Source organism: Lynx canadensis, chromosome A1 (assembly GCF_007474595.2).
Source record: "Lynx canadensis isolate LIC74 chromosome A1, mLynCan4.pri.v2, whole genome shotgun sequence".
NCBI lineage: Eukaryota > Metazoa > Chordata > Mammalia > Carnivora > Felidae > Lynx > Lynx canadensis.
This window is the reverse complement of record NC_044303.2, coordinates 222,634,188-222,658,454: the sequence shown is the minus strand read 5'-3', so window position 1 is coordinate 222,658,454 and position 24,267 is coordinate 222,634,188. Positions and strand designations below refer to the sequence as shown.

The 24,267-nt window shown below is 33.5% G+C and overlaps 1 protein-coding gene across 1 annotated transcript in view; it reads right to left on the bottom strand.

Moving 5' to 3' along the window:
- LOC115525123 (cadherin-12) overlaps nt 1-21,961 on the bottom strand; it is a 93,790-nt gene extending 71,829 nt beyond the window's left edge. Inside the window, exons 1-2 of the mRNA XM_032594644.1 lie at nt 21,848-21,961; nt 9,607-9,774 (exon numbers count right to left, since the gene is read on the bottom strand). Coding sequence (XP_032450535.1) covers nt 9,607-9,748 — 142 coding nt within the window. The 5' untranslated portion in view covers nt 9,749-9,774; nt 21,848-21,961. The remainder of the gene's footprint in view (nt 1-9,606; nt 9,775-21,847) is intronic.
- Between the last annotated feature and the right edge of the window lie 2,306 nt (nt 21,962-24,267).

The following is a 24,267-nucleotide window of genomic DNA, read 5'->3' as shown; positions in this document are numbered from 1 at the left end:
AATCAATTAAACATTCATTAAATACTATAATTAATTGTGTTGATATTTGTTAACAAACTAGGTTTCTTATGTACAAAATGTTTGGTGTCCGTGGTTATTGCCTATATTCTGTTTCACTCTCATAAAGAAATACTGAAGAAGTTCGATTTCTTTGCCTATATAAATGTTAAGACCAGTGAGAGGCACTCACGAAAAAGAGAAATTTAAACCATGTGAAATAAATGTTGAATTTAGAATGTTTCACATTAGAAATTAAAAATTATCATCAGTGTTAGAAATCTGTGTATTAAAAGCTTGAGGTGGTAAGTATTAAGCAACTGGAGATGTCATAAGTTAGTTTTAATTTAATAATCCTGCCACCGTGTTTTCTCTGGGTTAAAAAGTATAATGAAATCAGAAAATTGTATTTAAATCAAAATATTCATTATAAATGTTCATGGGTAAAGATGACACTATTTTGGTGATAGAATTTTATATTCACTTCCTAAATATTTCCGTGGAGTTAGAAATCTTGAAACTGATTTTTTCATGTATATAAAAGTTATACAATCAGTCCTAAGAATTTTTTTTTTCCTGGTGGTAAATTCAGCTACAATACAGGCATGAGCTATTTCTTGAGCTACTTTTCTCTTCAATTCATGTTTGATCATACATTAATGGGAAATTCTGATAAAGGAGAAGCAACAGACACAAAGAAATGGTATAAAATGAGCCTATACTCTAGTTGAAGAGACAGATACAAAGAAGGAATGGGGATAAGGTTGAAAAGAGGGAGGAAGGAAAATGTGGGAGGGAGGAGAGGAGGAGGAAAAAAACACTCACTGTTGGATACTTCAATTGCATTATTTTACTTAATCCTCCCAGAAGCTCTATTATTATTAAGATGCCTACTTAATTTACTATCCAAACAGAACCACTTTTGAGAGCAAAAGCAATCACTATTTGTAATTAATTCGAGACCACATGTGAAAACTGGAGCTGTCTCAGGCAAACCACAATATATGGTCCCCCTATTTATTATCTTAATTTGATGCTGTAAAAACATGAGATAGCGAGAGTTTATTTAGCTATTCAGGCCCCAGTGACTTAATGGTGAAACTAAGCTTTCCATCAGTACCCTTCCCAAAGCCTTGGCTCTCTCGATTCTACAAATCTTATAAACATAAAAAATACTCTCAGTCTTGGAGAGAATGTCTTTTCAGTTTGATTAGTGGAGAAGTAGATAGAATGCCCCATGTTCACATTCAAGGGCTCTCACTTTTACTCGGTGGTTCTGGTGTAGGAAGCAGTGATCTATATTTTCATAAATATTCATATTTAAAAATTACAGCTTTAATATGGTGCCCAATTGTGTTCTGCTGCATTGCACGTGTAACTACGAAGTACCTGGCCCCACCTCTTTCCATCTCTTTTTCTTGCAGTTTCTTCTTTTAAATGTGTGTAAATAAACAAAACCTATTCATAAGGATTAAAGAAGTTAATATGCAGCTTTAATGTACTTTACATAGTACATGTGCAATAAGGATTAGCTGCTGTCCACACTAAAATCATCACCATAGGCCATAAAGAGTAATACAACTGTACCACCTGGAAAAAGTCTTGGAACTGGCTGATGCAGCCTGGGCAGGAAAATGCAGAAAAGCAAACTGAGGACTTGTGAATTTGAAGATTTAACAAGGAAGTAACAGATAGGTATGCTTTGCACCCAGAGACTTAGGGGTTTTCTTATTACTTAAATCTGATAAATTCGGTTGCTGGCATCTATTTACTTGCTCTGACTGACAGGAAATGTCACAAAAGGAATTTTTCTCCTATTTTTGCGGGAGGGCTGGAAAGTGGAAATGGGAGAACTTACTCATTACCTGACTTGTCTGTTTCAGAACCTAAGAGTTTTATTACATCATAGGTAAAATCTCACATCTGAATTGTGGATTATATGATGCCAAAACATCCAAGCCACTTCTCCAGGATTTGAATTAAAAAAAAAAGGACTCTTAGGTGAGCTACAAAGTGCACAGATGAATACTGACAAATATTTTAAATATTTATAAGTCCCATGGTCTTTAGATATTGTTAATAACATTGGTAAGATTAAGCACAATATCTTTTAATACCATTTCAGTTTTAAACGTTATTTACTATGGTTCACAAAATAATTTAAAACTAAAAGTCAGATTTCTTAAAGACCTACAGAAGTTGTAGCTCAAAAGCTTAGTTCTTTTGCAAATCAGGCAGCGGGGCCATGGAGCAACCAGGCTGCAATCTTGTGCCCTTTGCCACATGGTGAAAAGGACCAAATAAGTCAGCAAAACCTTCAGCATCACTTAAAAAAAGATTCATGCTTTCATTAACAAAGCATAATGTGACAGTAATAGCGACGACAAATTATTCTAAAATTGTGGTAACTATTTTTTGTTTGCTTACATCTGCCTACCTGGAGTCTAGTGAAACTATTCCCTTCTCATTGGAGAAGCTGGAGCTTGCATTCACTCACTGAGCTTGCATTCAAAGGGATTCAGCTGTGCGTTAGCCTCTAAGCATCCATATCTGACATCTGTAGGCTCTTTGGAATACTTTTAAGCAAGATGTGTAACTGTATATGAGTGTTTAATTGTAAAAGACAAAAACAAACAAAAACACAAAGCTTTTCAAAATAGTGTAAAGTGAATAAATTTTAATATTCAGATTTTACCTAAATATGCCTGTAGGAATAGAATCTTGTATGGATAAAAATAACTCTAATGATATACAAAAGTTAACTCATTACCTCTATTTAAGGAATAATGAAAATGCCTTCTAGGGGTGCCTGGGTGGCTCAGTTGGTTAGGTGTCCGACTTCGGCTGAGGTCATAATCTCACAGTTCATGAGTTCAAGCCATGTGCTGACAGCTCACAGCCTGGAGCCTGCTTCTGATTCTGTTGTCTCCCTCTCTTTCTGCCTCTCCCCTGCTCGAACTCTGTCTCTCCCTCTCTTGCAAAAATAAATAAACACTAAAACATATTTAAAAAGAAAGAAAGAAAATGCCTTCTAAATTGTTTCATCACAGTAAACCAGTGATTTTCAAATTATTCACTGTAGATGATTTAGAATCTACCAGATTACTTGTTTGAAATTCAGATATCTGGGTCCAAGCTATGTCACTTGAAACAGAACTTCCATCACAGGGACAAAGGATCTCAAGGGATTGTTAGGGCAAATAAGATTTAAGAACTATTGGGAGCACTGTGGTGAATACAACTCAAGTCATCATCTGCATGCCTTATCGTCAGGAAATAGTTCTCTCTTGCTTGTTTTTATTGAAGTAGACAAAGGAGTCATTTGGGAATTAAAGTAGAAGTGTTTGTTCCACTTAAGTAAAAAGCTAGTTTTATTATAGCTTAGCTTGATTTTCAAAAATAGATATAGAGCCATCAAATATGATGACTATTTTTATCACTCATGCCTACAATTTTTATGAGACCCAGGTAATAAAAGTTCTTTGTGTAATATTTCCAAACTCTTAGATTTACAATTTCTTTATTTTATGCTTTTTAAATATCCCCCCCAAGTGAGGAGTTCTACACACACACACACGCACATATACACATACAGAGATACACATATAAAAACATGTCTACATACATAAATTAGGAATATGGGTAATATATAACTGTCACATATTATGCATCCCACAATACCAAAGACCTATTTGTCTATTTTTCAATCTGCATTCATATCTTTGGGAGGTACTGATATAAAAAGTCATGTATTTATAGATAGCATCTACATAATTTTTGATTAAATATGAATAATATATAAAACATTACTTCTGAAATTTACATTTCTTACTGTAGAGGCCTCTGGGAAATAAGCCCCTTAGAGCCCTAGACTAGGGAAAATTTTTGTCAGAAAATGCTCTAAAAGTGTTATCTAGTTGAAATTACTTAAATATTAGTAAAAATTCAATTGTGGGAATTAAAACATGTTCTAACATTGATACTGAATCAGCACCAGTACTAAATTTGAGAAACATAAACAAACATGACTTTATGTCGACCCATTAATATATTGTTGCTTTCTTGTATTACTATTTAAATCCTTCACCTGTTTTCAAGAAGCCTCAACTTGTATTTATAGTGAAAGCTTCTGTACTAAATAATATGTTATTATACTGTTAACCTTGCAAACCAAAGTGACCCAACCACCCTCTCAATCCCAAATATTGGAAAGAGGCTGACGTTATCCTCATTTAAGCAGCGGATTTCACATAAGACCCATTATTTTGACCATACTTCTTCCAGTACATTTTTCAGAGTACTTGTCACCATTTTCTCTTTCGCATTCCTACACCTAAGATAACATATTGGAGATAGTGCTAAAAGCAGAAATTTGGCCTTTGTTTCACCTTTACAGAGAAAACTTAGGAACATGCTATGGTGTTATCCATTATTTGCACTTGACCTGCAGGTAGGAAGTGGGCCAGTTGTCGGAGTCTCCACATAAGTTGGGATGTGAGAGTTCTATACAATTCATGTCTGGCAGTGACAGGGTGGGTTGTGAAAACAATGAAGTGTTCCTCAATGTTTCCATATTCACACACACACTGGGCAGCCGAAGGCCTTTTCTGCACTCAAAGGCCAGGAAATATTTTCTCTGTGGTGTTACTTAATGATTCTGAGATTCTATCTATCTATCTATCTATCTATCATCTATCTACCTATCATCTATCTATCTTTCTATATACCTATCTGCTTTAGATAGTTCTATAAAAATTGATGTCTACAAAATATACACAAAGTCATGAACTGTCATATTGTATACATGTATACTTTCAGATTGTATATTATTTGCATAAATAAACTTAAATCATAGAATTTGTATGTTTGATTTACCTCATTCAGCCCCATGACAATCCCCTTGGAAACCTGGAAGAATGTAAAGGTATATTTTCTAGGGGTGGATCTGAGTTAACTGTCAAAATTCAATTAGCTTTTAGCCCTTTATTTTTAAAGGCTTATTAAATTTTTAACAAGAAAATTTTACTCTAGAAGCTTACAGTTTTCCAAGTTAAGGATGCTAAATGGTAAAGAAAAATAGATTTTGTTCCCCCAAGTGGTTATAATTGGGTTTATGTTGATTCTAATGAAAATCTTTATAAATTACATATTGTAATAAACATGTATTTAACAATAAACAATCCTATATTATACATTTCAAAATAATAAAAGAAACAGTCTTAATTTGGATGCCAGAAAAGTAATAACAGGATGAAAAAATGAAATATATTTTAACTAAACATAAATATTTTAAACTAAATAAATGTATAGTTATCAGCATTTGTTTTTTTTTAATAACTCATAACTGACCTTGGCAGTCTATAGTCTTTTTATATCATGAACGTATAATAGAAATATATATACATATTTTTTATCCATAGATCTGTAGTCATTGCCTTATAGTTCATGTAAACAAGATCAAACATTATTCATTGTGCAGTAGACATTTTGGCTGATGTATTTAATACTTTAATTTTACTTACATTGTTTTTTGTTAATTTGAGGACAATAACAACTTTTCCTGGGTGAAGTCTAGTATTTGCAAATATGTTATTCATTAAATTAACTAACTATATATATGGATACAACTCTATATTTTATATAGTAATTATTGTTCAAATAATGTTTTATTGACTATTATCCAAATCAAAATACTTATAGCTATCAACAGTCAATATAAACATGTTTGGTAGGTATCTTATTAAAATAGAATTTCTTTAAAATAGTTTTACCTACTTTTAAGAATTTTTCTTAGAACAATTATTAATGTCCTATTTTCTACATTTGAACTTATTTACCTTACACAGAGTTCTCTTACTCAAAAGAAAGAAGAAGAAAATACCTCTTTACATTTCCTATAAATGAAGTATCTCTTTCATCCAATGTTCTGTATGGACTGCTTTATTTCACTAAGGTTGATCTCACATTCATTACAAAATTATTATACAGAAGAAAGAGACCAAGTGGGAGAAGCATGAATATTTTGCCTAATGTGAATTAACCACATCACTTAATTGATTTGATCTCATAATGTATTATTTAGATCAGCTTGTTAGATGGTTTTGTCATTTAAAATTCAAGTAATGGAAACCATCAGCATTTTCCTGTAGATTATTTTAACAGATAGAGATCTTTTGCACATATTCTTGGTTATGGTAGATGGTAGTTTTATAAGTATATGGAAACAATTTTGCAAAGAAAATATTTTGTCTTTATACGACTACAGGTACAGCTCTTTTAACATGTCAGGTATGATTTCCATTTCCATATTTGTTTTGGATAGTTTTCCAGGTTATCTATAGGACATTTTAAATCACACACAGGTATCAAAGGCAGATTGTCTTTCAAGAGGGAGAATGTAAACGAGAGACCTGAAGTCACTACGTAAGATGAAGTTTTGGTTCTCTCACCTAGTGGCTGCATGATCTTGAACAAGTTGTTAAATTTTAAAAACTTAACTTATAGCAACTTTTCTTAATAATGTGCCTTGCTACTTTATTTCTAAAATTGAGAAAATACTATAAAGTCATTATAAAAGTAAGAAGGGAATATATATGCAAATCACTGTGCACAGTAGATGACACACAGTAATTTACTAGTCAATATCATTGTCGCCATCATCATATCATATTGGCAGGAAGTTCTGATATCTCAGGAACCATGTATTTTTCAACAATAAACAAGCAAACTGCTTACACATGCATGATACAAATGCGTGTGTCATTCCATTTTTTTTTCACTCTAACAGATTTAGAGAAGGAAATGGATGGAAATGGGTACCTAACAGTGTCACATATGCATACGTACACACACAAAGTCCAAACAGATTATGATTAAATTTTAAGAAATTATCTTCTGAAATTTTTAAACGATGAGAAATTGTAGCTCATTAAATTCATTGAATGAAGTTGTTGTTCTTATTTTTTCAGAATAATTGCTTATCAGGCATGAAGAAATGCAGCTAGTTGTGGGGATTTTCTTTTAAGTTATTTATGTATAGAATATATATATATAAATATTTTTTACTTTTAAGGTTGAAAAGATTATCATTTCAGTTTTTAATGTTATGTCACACTTGCAGCTTAATTGCTGCACGTGAGAAATATTCTTGCAAAAAGAGCATTGACTTCTAAATAAATGGCTTTTCTGTTTAGACCTGTATTCTGTCTTTTCCTCTCAAGGATGTAATTCGAAATGACAATACAGTAAAAAGGGCTTGACACAATGGCATGTAAAATTTCAAGGGGATTAATTTCTTATTCATGCAAAATCTGAAAACCCTTTTCTTTCTCATGATTCAAAAATATCTCTCACTCATTATACTTTGAGACTATAGTTCAAAAATGCATGTAATACAAGTAGAAAATAATTTTATCATGGTGACCTGTTCGGTATATTTCTTTTGCCCTCTTGTTTCTCTGTGCAGGAATGGTGACAATTCAACATATGTCATGTGACTTTTTTGCAAGTGTTTAAAAAAGTATGGTTTTAGAGGGCAGGTAAAAGAAAAGAATAACTTTTCATTTTAACATTATGTTAAACTAGAAGGAGTCTGAACTTCTGAGAAAAAAATCTCTACTTAAATTGCTGATCTCAAGCAAGTTATTTAACCTTCCTACACCTCAGTTGTTGTTGTTTTTAACAGTCAATGTGGAAAATACAGAACTGTTGTTGTGAATAGGGAATAAGATAAAGTTCCTGACATGACATACAAATATTCTGAAAATTCTAGTGAACTTATCCCCCACATTCCTTGCTGGTTGTCTTCAGACCTACATATTCAACTTTGAATAAATCCCAAGCAAACATATTGCTTTATCCAGGTTCTCTTTTCACTGGGTAAGTTCTAGAAGTGATCGTCCTGTTTCAGCAGGACCTGAGCACACTATCTTGGCTTCCTAAGCCTAATCTAGCCTCTTTTTCATGGAGATATTTTTATTTCCCTGTACCCCAGCCTATTTATCTGGATTCCTGCCCAATTTTTTACAAATCACCCTTCATCCATACCAGCAGAAATCGTATCCTCCACTGGCTGGGTTTTATATCCTTCATCTGAAGAGCATCATTATAATCCTCATGAATGAGAATATTGATGCTGCCTAGGAATATCTTTGCTACTTCCTATTCGCTAGAAGGAACATATTTTAAATGCACAAAACACAAAACAGGAAGGGCCCACGTTCACAGTGATGCCATTTATATAGAAGTAGAGTAGTCTCCCAAACTATCCCCCTCATTTAGCTACTACAGCTTGTCACATGTCAGAAGTAAAAATAAAGAAATAAAAGAAATAAAAATAAAAATAATCAGTACTTTTCAAGTTGGAAATATATTCTTTATTAATGTCAAATATTAAAGAATCAAATGCACTATTTCTTTCTTCTCCTTTAATATTTATGTTTTATCTGTTTCCCTTAATAGCAAAGTAAGGAAAAGTGTTGCCATAAGACTGTGTTATTAATTATAGCACATTACATACTCACCATTTGTCACAGACATTTCATTTGCTTAAGTATGATGACTTCTAATTGCCACTCATGACATTTGCCATTGGACCTTCTGAGCACTAAGTGAAATATTTCCATGCGAAAATATATGTTAATGATATTAACACAAAATGATAAAGTAGTAAAATATGAAAATGAATTCAGCTAAAGGAATAAAATATCCATTTAGTTAAATATTCTCAGTGTTTTATACTTTGGTAGATGAACTCAAACTCTCCTACTGGGATTGAAAGAGGAAAATCATTTTGTTTTGGTTTTATAAACTGTTCACTCAAATGAGTATCTAGGGATTTAATCAAGTTCCTTGTGTAACCAGTGACAGAGACTTTCAGTTTTTGTATTCTAAGTCTTAAGAACACTGAACTAATCCTTGAAAATGCACCAGAAATCGAACAGGTACTGATTGGTGTTAAATGTAATACTGTAGAAGAAAACTAGATGTAACACAAGTGAGAAGTATTCATTTTCAATAAGAAGCACAGAGTTGCAGAGAAAATACAGGTGTGAAACATTCTATTATCATAGAAACTGTAGCAATTTTCACCTATTGCAAAACTAAAATAAGACTAAAGTAATGTAAATAGCGTCACTGGAATATCATCTGATACTTACATGAAAGCATATGGAAATGATTCAAATATAATAGGTAAGGAGAAGGCAGAGAATTCTGAGGCAAATTGCATAATAGAGCAAATAATATGGTGTCACATTTGTCATAAATACGAGTCTTAAATCAAAATGGAATATTCATATTTATATTACTTTTTCAGGTAAAAAAATTAGAGCAAGATTCCAATCTGTCGTGAATATTTTACTTTAACAGGAATCAACAACATAAGACTCATTGTTCAATTACTGACTTGTATTATTTTATATTAAAGTCATACTGAGCATGATTCAAATGGAAAATGAAACTCTTAAGTCATTTAATTTTTATCTATTGGCTTCTATTTCCTAAAGACGAAAAATATCTGAAAAATTATTATAATTTCTGCAACATTCAATGAAATGTGAGAATTGTTTTTTAAACTGCACCAATTTAAACTCAATAGAAAGAACGTACTTTTGGGGAATCGAGGTGGATTGTCATTGACATCAGTGAGGGTGATGTTGACTATCGTCGTTCCGGCTAACCCTCCCAGTTGTCCACCCATATCCTTGGCTTGGATGAGGACTTGGTATTGTTCTTTGACTTCCCTGTCCATGTTTGGCAAAGCTGTTCTAATAACACCTTAAGGGAAAACAGTAATAAAAGATAAATATTACAAACACTGTGTTTTCTGAGAAATGATAGTCTGCAACAAGAAAATGATTTTATCTAGATTCAGGAGTAAAGACATGCCAACAAACCTACATATCTCTTAAAAAGTGAAATACTCAAAATGTTCAATGGTTAGAATATAATTAAATATATTATGGTAACAGCCATTTAATGAAATGCTATACAACATTGTGAATATGGTTAAAGAACAATGTATCAGCTCTAAAAGATGGTCATCATTCATTAACTCAACCAAATAAGACATGATTTACTTAGAAGGATTCTATCTTTAAAAGAGAATGAAAGTGTTAGACAATTTAGACAAATATACATATACATATATATATTAAATAATATATATACATATACATATTAATATATATATATTAAAAAATTAAGTGGTTACACTAAGTGTGATGTAAATAAAGCTAATTTCTTCTCCATTCTTCTCTTTATTTTCTAAAATAAATTTGTTACTTTACTTTTTAAGCACACAAAGTATCTCCTCCCATTTATTTTTCATCTCTCAGGATTCCTCTTAATTATTTCAGCCACAGATTTTTTTCACTTAGATCTCATTAAGCTTTGCCACTGCAGGGACCTTATCTCCCTTGTCAACAAGTTACTCCAGTCTCTGCCATTTAGAAGGAGCTCAATAAGAATGTGTCAAACAGCTGACTAGTTGAATGACTGGCTGAATGAATGAATGAATGAATATATAAATAATTAAGTTTACAATTGTGAATCATGCAGTATATATGCCTATTTACGTACCCTACTCATTTTCTGCCCTTCTATCCAAGTATAGAACTAATTTATATTTATATTTATTCATAGTGAAATAACTAAAACCTTCTGGATTTGTTGCAAGTAAAATTATGAATAAATTTTATACCAAATTCCAGTGTATAGCCAATGGTTTTTGGGAGAGACTGAAGAGCATTTGTCTTAAATCCAAGTGTCTTTGATAGTGGTGTTTCTTAAATAAAGTAGCATATATGAATAACAAATATAATATCAAGCACCAAAACGAAGTCTAGCATCCAAATCATAAACTGAATATACATCCACATTTTATCTGTTCTTGCCACTATTGACTTACAAAATGCTTTGCTCTGTTGCTAATTTAAACTTAACTACAATCTAGGATTTTTTCTGACCCTTGGCAGGAAATGGTTGCAAAACAAGCAAGTTCCATTTTTTTGCTACTGCTGTTTATTCATGCATGAGTACTGACACTCTATTATTTCAATCTGTATTTCCCCTCTTCAGCTCAGATTCTTGATGTTTCAATTCCAAGTCTCTTAACTTGGATTCTTCATCTCTGCCATCTCAGTGGCCTGGTTGCACATGCTTTCAGTTACAAGACTTCTGCCTGCCTTATAATGCTTATATTTTCTAGATAAATGCCTAGGTTTAATTCATATGCATGCTGTATTGTCCTGTTTTTGACCAGATGTCTCTTTACTCAGTTCATTTACAATATGAAAATTATATATATATATATATGCAATTATGTATATTTGTATATAATTTTTACTTTACTCAATTCATTTCTAATATGAAAATTTCTAATATGAAAATGTATAAATATAAATATTATACTTTATATTATATGTATATATATTGTACATAGATACATTAAGATGCTATGATAAAGAGGTCAAATAGGTATTTTCACACTTATTTAAAACTAGGTTGGTTTGTTTTCTGGTGATTTGTTACAGTTATCACCCAGACATCAAACTGCCCTGCCCTCCTGCTCCATCCTGTGTCTGACAGGTGACCCTTCTGTTCCTTAGCCCTCCTTTACTGTAATGCCGCTCACCTGGAAGACATCTGCTAGAATTTAGAGAGAGGAAAGGGTCGCATATGTAGTTCCAAAGAAAACCACTGATGACCATGAGCCCACCACCATTTCCATTTAAGAACCACTGTCTCAGAGAAATAAAATAGGACATTTGTAGAATTTTTTCAGAGTTGAATCTGGGAAATCAGGCAGACGACAAGTTTCAAATGTGAGAAGAGAATCTTAAAGCATTGTGGTCTATCGTAAAAGCCTGGTGAAAAATAGTCTCCTTTCCAAGAAGCTACTCTTTTTTATGGACCACCCATTATGTACCAAATGCCTAATATTCAAAGCCAAACAGACAAAAATGGATTCTATGATCTTGAGCAAGGAGGAACCTTGCCAAGGACTGAGCTTAAGTGCTTCTATAGTAGAATGTAACCAGCAAACGGAAATGCTGCATTCTGTTATTTTGACTCTTAAGTTTAAGTTCATGTGTCCATCTTTATTTTTTAGTATTTGTATATAAAGTTACAGCCTTGTCTGATAATAACTGAAGCCTAAAAAATGCATTTTGCAGGATAGCATAAATATTCCACAGCAATAATGCCACGAAATTTAATTAGTTAGCTATAATTCTGAAGTAAATCCTATTTATTAGGGAAAAAAAGAATGCAGGGGTAAATATACCTTGAATTTTGGTATGATTTAAATGTCTTGTACCTGATGAACTTTCCAGCATACATAATTGAGACGAATTAGAATAAATGCAAAAAGGAGAAAACTTCTTCTAGTGGGATTTTATTTCTGCCAATATGAATATAAATATATGGTTGAAAGAGTTATAAACTTAAAATAATATATCAAAGGACACTAGTCCGCCAAGGAACATATTCATCCCCTGCAAAGACGCTCATGTTGTCTGTAAGCCCCTTAATCTCAATGGATTTCAGCTTGCTTTGCAAAAATGGGTTAAATCTTCTGAGAGCATTTTGAGATGAAATAATGCAAGACTCTATATGAAGAACCATTAAATATGACATGTGATAATCCAGTATATGGCTTTACATGAACTATACTGTGAATTGAGGACTGCGCTGCAGACTGAGACATGGGACGCCTGATTCAGTCACCGTTTGTACTAAAATGTATGTTTCATTCAGTCACCATTACCAAGTTTAACAGGATAATGGTGAACACTCTTCCATTTGTCGCTCTAGATCAACTTTATATACTTTTTCTAGACTTCTCTCTGCTTCCCAGCTTTTGGTTGTAATAGGCCAACTGACAAGAGATTGAATGTGTAAGGAGAACGAGGTTGGGTTTTTCTTTGCGTGGATACACCCACATTAACAGAAGACCATGGGGGAGGGGAAGGGAAAAAAAAAACAAAAAACAAAACAAAAGTTAGAGAGGGAGGGAGCCAAAACATAAGAGACTCTTAAAAACTGAGAATAAACTGAGAACTGATGAGGAGTGGGAGGGAGGGGTAAGTGGGCGATGGGCATTGAGGAGGGTACCTGTTGGGATGAGCACTGGGTGTTGTATGGAAACCAATTTGACAATAAATTTCATATTAAAAAATAAATAAAAATAAATAAATAAAAAAGATACACTCTCTGTACAAGGTTCTTTCATGGAATGTACACTTAATGGGTCTATGTTTGTGGGATACCGAGGAGACCATAAAGAAGTACTCACATAATTAAGTTAATTTCAGATGGTGATTTGTGTTATGAGGAAAGTGAAATCAAGTGCCTTTGAAAGTAGTGTCAGAAAAGTTCTCTCTGAGAAAAGGCTTTACAGTTGCAAACTCAGAGAACTGGAGGAGGCAGACCTGGAAAGATCACAAGAAGGAGCATCCCAGGGAAGGAAGCAGGAAAGTACTTTGTAGAAGCAGGCATGGTCCCTCAAAGCATACAGAAGAGTCGATGTGGCTGCACATCAGAAGAGTCGATTTATGCTGCTACGGGGGAAGGACAGGGCAAAATAAAACCACAGAGGGGACAAGAAGAAGTAACATGGTGGCTTCAAAGATAAATAAACCCTCTGGAATGCATCTGGCAGATCAACAAGTGGGATCAAGCTAAAACGCTTCCACACAGCAAAAGATACCATCAACAAAATGAAAAGGCAATCTGTGGAATGAGAGAAAATATTTGCAAACCACCTGATAAGGGGTTAATATTCAAAATATACAAGAATTCATACAACTCAGTAACAAAAAGCAAACAAGCTGACTTGAAAACGGGCAGAGGAACTCAACATTTTCCAAAGAAGTTATACAAATGTCCAACAAGTCCACGAAAATGTGCTCAACATCAACAATCATCAGAGACATGAAAATCAAAGGATTACCTCCTCACACTTGTTAGAATGACTGTCCTCAAAAAGGCAAGAGATAACCAATATTGTCAGGGTGTGAAGGAAAGGGAATACTGGGGGCATAAATTAGTGCAGCTACTGTGAAAAACTGTGTGGGGGTTCCTCAAAGAATTAAAAATAGCACTACCATCTTTTCCAAGGATATCACTTTTGTGTATATATCCAGAGAAAATGAAAATAGGATCTCAAAGAGGTACTGGCACCTTCATGGTCACTAACATTATTTACAAAAAGCCAAGATAAAACAACCTAAACATCCATTAACAGATGATTGGATAACAAATATCATACACACACACACACACACAGGAATATTATTTAGTGAGGAGAGTGAAGGCATGGATGAACATTGAGGGCATTATGCTAAGTAAAATAAGAAAGGCACGGAAAGAGAAATGCTCTACAGTATTATTTATAGGTAGGATCTAAAACAGTTGAACTCATCTAAACAAAGTAAAGTGGTGGTTTCCAGGACCTGTGGGATGGGGGAAATGGGAGACGTTTGTCGAAGGCACAAATTTCCAGTTATGCGATGGATACCTCCTGGGGATCTCATGTACAGCATGATGATTATAGTTAATATTACTCTGTTATATACTTGAAAGTTGCTGAGAGAGTAGCTCTTAAAAGTTCTTACCGCAGAAAAGAACAGGATGGAGGTGTTGGCCAACACTATGGTGGTGATCATTTGGCAATATTTAAGTATATCAAATCAACACATTGTATATCTTAAATTTCTACAATGTTGTACATCAAATATATCCCAATAAGGCTGGAAAAAATGTTAATTATTACTTTGCGACTATTGAGAGAGAGAACGAGGAACAATGGATGAATGGCTCAATTTTACACTTACTGAGGATTAGAGTCCAAAGAAGTCCTGGGCCATTTATTCTGTTCGTAAAAGGGAAGTCATGGCAGTGAGGTCAGAGCATGAACCATACAACCCTGCCCAAACTAAACTCCAACTCACTCAGAGTGAAAACTTCTCCGCCTTTCCACTTAACTCTCTGATCTTCTCTTCCACAACTCTCTTCTTTGGTCACTAGATTTCTGGTCACACTGCCTTCCATCTGTGGGGAATGTTCTTCCTGTGGTTTACTCATAAGCAGCTCCTGTCTTTCCTTCACGTCTTTTCTCAAAGTCATCTCCATAGGACTTTGTTGGCCATTCTATCTAGAATTCTATATTGACTTAGTTTCCTATTGCTTCTGTAATAAATTGCCACAGACTAAGTGCCCTAAAAACAGCACGAACTTACTGTCTTACAATGAGGGAGGACCAAAGTCCAACATGGGTCTTGAGGACCAAAATCAAGGGTGTGGGCAGGAAGCATTTCTTTCTGAAGGCTTTTTTATCTTCTGAAAGATGTCTTACTTTTCTGCATCTTCAAATCTTTCTTGGACTTTGACTTGCCCACCTTCCTTTTACACTTTTAGGAACACATGTAATTAAATTGGGTCTACATAGACAATACAGGATAATCTCCACACCTTATCTGCAGGTGAGAAAACAACCTTAATTCCATCTGCAACTTTAATTGTCTTCGTTAAACATAACATAACATAATCGTAACATAACATAATCACAGGTCCCAAGGATTAGGACATAGACATACTTGGAAGATTACTATTCTGCATACCACATATAACCTTACCCAGCATCTCCTATGCTCTTTATCTACTTTATCATTTTCTCCTTAGCCTTTACTGCTATTCAAAACTTTGTAGTATAGTTTTCTTACTTAATTGTGTTTGTTCTGTGTTTTCCCAAATAAAATGTGTATTCCTGAAGGTGGGAATTTTGTCTTTATTTTTTTCTTCCCTGTAGGATACCTGAGTCTAGGTCAATGTGAAGCATATGGTGGGCACACAAAATATTAATAAAAGTCATAAGTGAATGTATAATAATAAGCTTGGTAACACAGGGAAAATTCCCATACATCCTTCAATGACCTAGTATTCTTGGTCATTATTGATGGTTGAGCATGAGAATACTCATGATATAATTCTGAATGAGATGGACTAGTTAGTATAGATCTATGTTTATTATAGCAGCTATGTTACGAAAAAAATCTGATTAAATGTTATTTTTGCACCTGAAAATGATCTCTTTGGAGATCACAGACTCTAGTGTTGGCCATGTCCTGATTAACCTTTTAACACATGAATTTGAAGGAAACATTGGCAAATATATTTTAATCCTCAATTCTTTTAGGAACTGCTAATAGATGGTAGAATAGAAAAAATAATTATGGTTAGAAATGGGAACTTTAACTTCAGCAGTGACAATGTAAAATTTCTTTTTTTTTTCCAATTCCACAACTAAATGATATTTAAAAACAGTTGTACAAGACCTGCTTTTGCAGCAGTTTATATGAAAAGTTACTGAGTTGCTTTTCATTACAGTCTTAAATCAGTCTAAAATGTGAATTGGTTTTTTTAAAAACTAGTGCAATCTTTAAAAGTAGTAACAAAAATGTTGTATCCATCACTACACAGATGAGGTGTATAATTAAAAAAATTGTTGCCAATAATCCAATAATGTATTTTGAGCTCAAGAACTTTATGTATATTTTATCACTACAGAGACGAGGTGTATAATTTTTTTTTAAAAAATGTTGCCAATAATCCAATGACGTATTTTGATCTCAAGAAGAGTCATCAGGTAATCTTCAGTAGGAAGAACATTTAGAGACCATCTTCCCACCAATAGCACACTTTAACTATTGTTTAGGAATCAGACACCACTTCCCAGAGCCTCTGTCCTCAAGAAGTTTGCCCTCAGTCCATCCCGGAGCCCAGCAGTCAGACTATGGATCAGAGAATTTTATCCTACGAAACCCAAGTCTAATTGTCTAAGGACCCGATGACCTCCCCCCAGTAGCTGGGGATCCATTTGAGGATGTAACTGTTTCATCTTGGTTTCTGAATAGCAAAACACTGTGAGGCCACTGGTTATACACAAACATGCATGACGTGAATAGTCATCTCCAGCATCACTAGCTCATTGCTCATCATCTACTTTCACCCTTCCAGTAATGGGAAGAGCTCGCAATCTCATGAAGCACTCCTCTTATTTATAGACAAGTATTGACATCTTTTTTTATGCATATGAAACCACACCAAAATTCTTTCTTCCTGTAACTCACACCAGCCATTGATAGCCAGTTTCCTCTCAAGCAGCACAGAACACAGCCGGTTTCTCTCCTACATAACAGCTCTACAACTTACTAAAGGCATGTATCACATGTCCCCGGAGTATTTTCCTTTCAAGGCCAAACATCCTCAGTTCTACCTGCTGATGTGTGCAATCCATGATTTCTAAAATAAGGCAAGTGAAGTTCACACAGAGTTCTTGGGAAGTGAGATGATGCAGAATACAAGGGAACCATTCACTGGGGCACATTTTGAGACATGTCGTTTTACTACTTATATGCAAAATATTACAAAATAGGTAATATGTGATATAATTGCTTCCTAATTGTCTATTTCCATGACACATTTTTCTCCCTTATATTTATCAGCACCTATTGCTTTCCTTGCTCTCAACAGGTCCACAATCAGACTTCGTCTTCGTGCAAAACATATTAAAGGCATGATGACTTTGTGTAGGTAGACACTCTTATTTTCCCCTTGAAGAAAGAAGATACTCTATCTTTGTTTCATCGGGCACCTCAGTGCTCAGGTGTCTGAATCCTTAAAGACTTTATGCTGAAAAAATATCAAAGGCATTTCAAACCACGAAACATTGTAAATATTTATATACTAGTATCAAGAATTAGCTCAAAATATAGTCTAACCCATGCTTCGATTATACTATGGGGCTTTAAAACACTAACACATTTTTGAAGACCTATAAGAATAAACATCAGTCAGAATATGTAAGGAGGTTTCACTTAGGACATAGAGGCTTGCAGATTACAATTATTGAATCAAAGGTGATAGACTCAAAGAGTAAAAATCTTGAGAAAGTGTCAATTCTCTCAGCAACACTTATTACAGAGCATGAAATATCAGAATTACAGAGCATGAAATATCAGAATGGTGAATAAAAGGGAAAAATCTATAGCTCATGTGTTCAACTCTAAGACCCACTCAATTGTTTTCATATGGATTCTAGAAATGCACATATAAATATGTAAAATAAAAACTTATACATTGTTTTTGACAATGCACATAAATGAAAACATAGTGATGGAAAAATTCTGGAAAAGGGTGGTAGCAATGCTTGCACAACAATGTGGATATTTTTAATGCCATTCAACTGTACCCTTAAAATGGTTAATGTGGTAAATTTTATGTTATGTATATTTTATCACAAGAAAAATTTAAGTTTATAGGTTTAAAAAGGTGAAGTCAATTAAATGATGATGCTTTCTCAGTTAGGTCTCAGATAATTTGGAAAATTATAGCACATCACCACCACATGATACACAAAATAGCAATATCTAGTTACCCAACTCAGATGAGTTTCTGAAATCATTTGGGGAACAATTTAAATACTTTAAAAGAATTTTAAAGGCAAATTAAGACATGAAGTCCATCACTTATACTAATATTTGTTTTCCTAAATAATCCTATTATCAACGCTATAGAAATATTTAGCATCCTTATTTCATGCACTTGATAAAATATTATAAAGCCTATGTTTAATGTTTCATAGATTAGGGATATTTTTCTAATGCACAAAAACATTAAGCATAAAAATGTACACAATGTAATATAACATGCTAATATGACAAACATTTTAATGATTTATAAATAGGTATAATGAATATTAATGTTTTTTAATGCTTTATAGATTTATCTACATTTGAAGTTTTTTAATATTTAATAATAATTTGAGGTATATGTATATGAATATATGTGAATTTTAATTCACAGTGAATAGTTTCATAGTTAAGCCCAATAATTGCAAAATTAGCCAATTTTAAAGAGAACTATTATTTCTGAGTCTATTTCATAGACCGCATCAATTTATATTGCTTATAAATAAGCTTGCTATACTCACTTGGGTAGAGATGCTTTAGAATGTTTGTCAAAAAGCGATATCACTAAGGTAATATTTTTTTTAATTTTCTTATTCCCAATGAATAATAAATGGTTATATTTATCTCTTCATAAATATTTAGGCACCAGAAGTTCTGATGAGACTCTTCCTTTAAAAATTATTTTAAAGTGTATTCTATACTCAAATGTGGAAAATTTTAGATAATATTAGTTTTTCATGCATTGTATTTAATAACAGCAAAAGGAATCATAAAAGGAAGCTATACGGCTGGAACAAATGGAGACTATTTCTGAGAAATTGCAATTATCCTTGATTCTTGATTTACTCTTATGTACCACAAGGTGATAAATTTGACAAAAAGTCTTCTTAATGGTCGCTGTGCATGAGCAACTAGTTATCATTCTATTAATGAAGGGCCTCATCATCCACTCTTTTCCTGCCTAGTGGTCTGAGGCATTGTTAGTATCAAGACTTCTGTCTCCAGTGAAAATCAATGCTTCAAAAAATCTATTTCATTGTTTATGCCAGAATTGTTTCACCTTTAGTTCTAACTAATAAGCATCACATAAGATAGAAATACATAGTTATTAAAGGCATACTATGAATATACAGGCTCTCCTATAAGGTAATACTTTCCAAAGGCTTTAGAATTCATCTAAAGTTGATATTGAACAAGTAAAGCCAAGGGGACAGAAACTGTTTTGACTCATATAATTATTGTCTGTTGAGTCGTAATTAATTTGACTATAATAATTCTATGCTTAATCCATGATCTCTACTTAAATTCATCGTTATATGATTTTACCATACTTTTTAGATACTCAGTACATCAATAGTTATTCCATCAATAATAATTTCTTTATCTTTCTTCTGCTACACTTATTCTGAGTATATAAATTTACCTACTCTGTCTATAGAGTTAATCACTACACCCTACTAAGTGTACTCTAATATCGAACCTCCCCTCCACCAATCTCTACATACCTTCTTTTCTCCTTTGTCCATCCCCTCTGACTCTGAGCAGTGCTTCTTGGAGGCTGAAGAGATCTAAGACACATACATTGCCCACACTAGTTTCTAGTTAGATTATTCATTATGGTAAATTTGGAAAATATGGGTAATCATAGAAGAAGTAACGCATGATGTGTTCATCTGATGAAAGGACTTATAATATTTTAGATAATTTTCCTTCAGTATTTGTCTATATGTTGAGGTATTTGTCTATAAATTGTCTTCACCCTTCTGGAATTTTATGCCATCATAAACTTCAATAAACAACTTCCCCAAATTCTTTCCTCAACAATGTTTCCCTGTTTTCTCTACAAATATATATGATTTCCCAGTTAAAAGCGCCTTAACACGGATACTGCCAAATATTGTATCCTCATTGCCAGACTTAATGAAAATAACTTACATTGTAGGTGTAATTTCTCCATCACGCATTCGCTCTTAACAATTGACTCCTCTGGCTTTGGGTCTCTGACCCTCTTTCCAAACCAAAAGAGCTTCTACGTCTTAAACTTTTCTAGATTCTTTTCAGCACTGATGTTCCCTTCTCAAAAGACTGATACTGTCCTTATTACAAACTACTCTTTTTTTAGGTTTATAAAAGGGAGCAACTTCCTGCCTTATTCCTATAACTTTTTGCTGACCTCTGTCCCTCTATGGCATCAACAAGGAGAGCAAGAAATGAGAAGACAGTAGGTTCAGTTGTAGAAAGTTTTTGCAGGTTCCGTTTCCACTTAATTGACTTTATGTTTCTAGGTGACATTAAAACATGGCTAATTTATTAATTAACCTATATCTAATTGGTATTTCAGATTTTAGCACACATTTATGGAGAAGTGTTAATTTTAAAATGTTTAGCTCCTTTGCATATAGCGTGTCTGAAATTAATTTATTTCAAATTGATACAGCTCTTTACAAATTTATTTAGAAATTTAAAAAGTAACATTAGTCAAGTATGTCAACAGTTCATTTCATTATTTTAACCTAATGTAATAAATAGTATTGAATTCAAAATGCAATATATTATAATGTAACATACAAGAGTTCATAAAATAGCTGTCACTGTGGAGTTCTATTTCAACTATGACATGGGACACCTACTTTGATCACTGGTCAGCATGGCTAAATCTCCTTAAAAAAATATCTAGCATACAAAAAACAGATTCTCTAGAACAGAGGGACCTCATTTTATTTCCAAGGGAATACAACAACTTCTGGTGCATAATATCCTGTCTTTTCTATACTTTCCAAAGATTCTTATACATTTGGCTCTGAAAACTTCCATTCAAATGTTTTGACCTAAAAATGAGAGTAGCTTCAAAAGTATTGACCAGAAGAATCGTGATCTGGGTGTTTAAAGTTTGTCAACCCTCTTCGTTTCCCTGCTAGAAGTAGAAGTCTATATTAATCCAAATCAAACATCCATAACCTCTAGTAAATATAGCAGTAGAAGCTCTGTGATCTTACCACATGTTGATAAGACCCAAAACTAACTATAATTGAACCCAATCAAGAAAACTTGAAATGAATAGCTACTTTAATTCCAGAAGAACCAAAAATCAAATATGCCTAGGCTTTTGAAAAATTAAAATAAAACACATAGAGAATCCTTATCTTGGTATTGGGACTTGACACATACATGTGAAATGCCTTATATTTACACAAAATTCAATCTAGAGGAAATAATTCTATGGCAGCAAGGTAAGATCCTATCTTCTTTTGCTTAATGTACAGCACATTGCATCTTTATTGCATTTTTAGAATAGGTAACTTCCCATGCCAAGATTTAATTAAAGTTTAAATATTTGAAAGGGGTGGTGATAATGTTGTCTCTAATAAAAAATTTACCTGTCTTGGGATCAATAGAGAAATAAGGTTGTCCCTGAAGAATGCTATAAACGACTCTGGCACTGTTTCCATAGGTCGGGTCATCCGCGTCGGTGGCCTTGACCTGGAGCACATATGCACCTGGAAAATAAGACAGTATGAATCTAGCATCTTTGTTTTACAGAGCGCAAGGTCATGTCTTTTATCTGTGGACTCCATTTTCCTCTAGAATTTGGCATTACTCAATGATTCTGTGAATATAGGCTGTCACTGGAAATGACGTAACTACTATAACCAAAATGGTGGGCAACAGTATAGCTCTCAGTGCAAATGATACATATTTTAAAAATCTATTTTAAAAGCTATATTCATTTCCAGTAGCAAGATGATTGAACTGAAAGTCATTATGATAGCTTTATTGATTTGTGCACCAGAGAAAACACGACACTGCTTACATTAGCTCATCTGCTTACTATAGATGCATTAATTTCATGATTAGGTTATCAATAGAAAAGCTAAAAGGTTTGACGGCTTACTGAACTCTAGAGGCTGTAAGTAACTTGCATTTCTATTTGAAATCAACAACTATGTACCAGCATGAGGAACACTTTAAGTTAGGACAGAGTATTTGAGAAACTGAGCAACCAAAAATAATTGCAATTAAGACAACAGGAGCACCCCGAGGCCTCAAGACTGAATTAACCTAAGGATTCAGTGACAAAGAAAACATTAAAGACAATCCAAATTATGTTGGAGATGGTTAGAAGGCTAGAAGGATGGTTAGATGGTTAGAAGGAAATCTCTCCTGAGCATAAAGAGAGTGATATGTACATCCAAAGTTATAAAAAGGACAGAATGTTCCTGTTCTTGGAGGCATTAACAGTAAATGCCCAATTTTGAAGAAAAAAAAAGGATTTCTCTTTTTCATTCAGATATTCATTCAGTCTTTTTCTTTAAGGCTGTACAACACTGGAGCAAACTAAATATTAAAAGATAGTCAAAAATTTAAAAATGATAACGTTCAGCACCCATCCGATACCAAACGGTTTATCTTAAGAATGCTTTGGTGAATAGTAGCTATATCAGGAGATGAATGATAGGTTTTCATTCACCGGTCTTTCCCAGGAAACTTCTAGAAGGAAAGTACACAAACATTTGTGATAGTCAAGAGCAGTAACATATTATCCCTCATCATCCATTATCACCATCATGACCATCCTGATCAATCTTTGCAACATCATTAATAATTATTTGACAAATAGGCATGGAGGACCTATATTAAGGACTCATCAAAACTATGTTCTCCTTTATGGTGTATGAATGAACATTTTCAAGACTAAATTTCCCTCTTTCCTCCCTTCTGTTATACAGTGATTTTCCTGGTATCACCTAGATCTTTGCTAGTACTGAGTTACACATGTGCTGTATAGACACAATCTACAAATATTAAATAATTCTCTAATCTTAGTTATAAATGTGGTAGTTAAAAGGCTGTGGATTGTTCTTCTCTGAGGATATATTTGAATAAAAGGTATTATACCTGCTAAGAAATATTTAGTGACAAATTTAATAAATTTTTACCTAATTCACACCATATGCTCAATAAGAAAGACGAAGATGAATAAGACAGTATCTTGCTTTTATGGGAATATTTACTAATTCACTCCTTTATTTGAGTTTAATTTTTTTTTAAAAATTAACATAAAGCATTTCATACTACTTTTAGAGGAAAATATTTTTCTGCATACTTAGTGAAGGTTCATATTAATATTAAAAACAAAAATGTAAAAGGGAGAATACTATATTACTCATCTTGTCCTTTGTATTGACATATGGTTATAGCATTATCTGCAATAACCAAATTATGAAAATAGCCTAAAGCCTATCGACTAATGAATAGATAAAGAAGATGTGACACACACACAAACACACACACACACACACACACACACACACACACTGAAATATTACTCAACTATAAAAAAAGAATGAAATCTTGCCATTTGCAATGATATGGATGGAGTGAGAGCATTATGCTAAGCAAAATAGGTCAGAGAAAGACAAACACCATATGATTTCACTCATGTGGAATTTAAGAAACAAAACAAATGAACATAGGGGAAAAACAGAAAGAAACAAACCAAGAAACAGACTCTTAACTATAGAGAACAAAGTGATGGTTAACAGAGGGGCGGTGCCTGGCTGGATGGGATAAATAGCAGAGGGAGATTAAGGAGGGCACTTGTGATGGTCACTGGGTGTTGTATGGAAGTGTTGAATCACTAAATTGCACACCTGAAACTAATATTATACTGTATGTTAACTAACAGGAATTTAAACCATGAGAGACTCTTAAATACAGAGAACAAACTGAGGGTGGATTGGGGGTGGGGGAGAGGGGAAAATGGGTGATGGACTTTGAGGAGGGCCCTTGTTTGGGT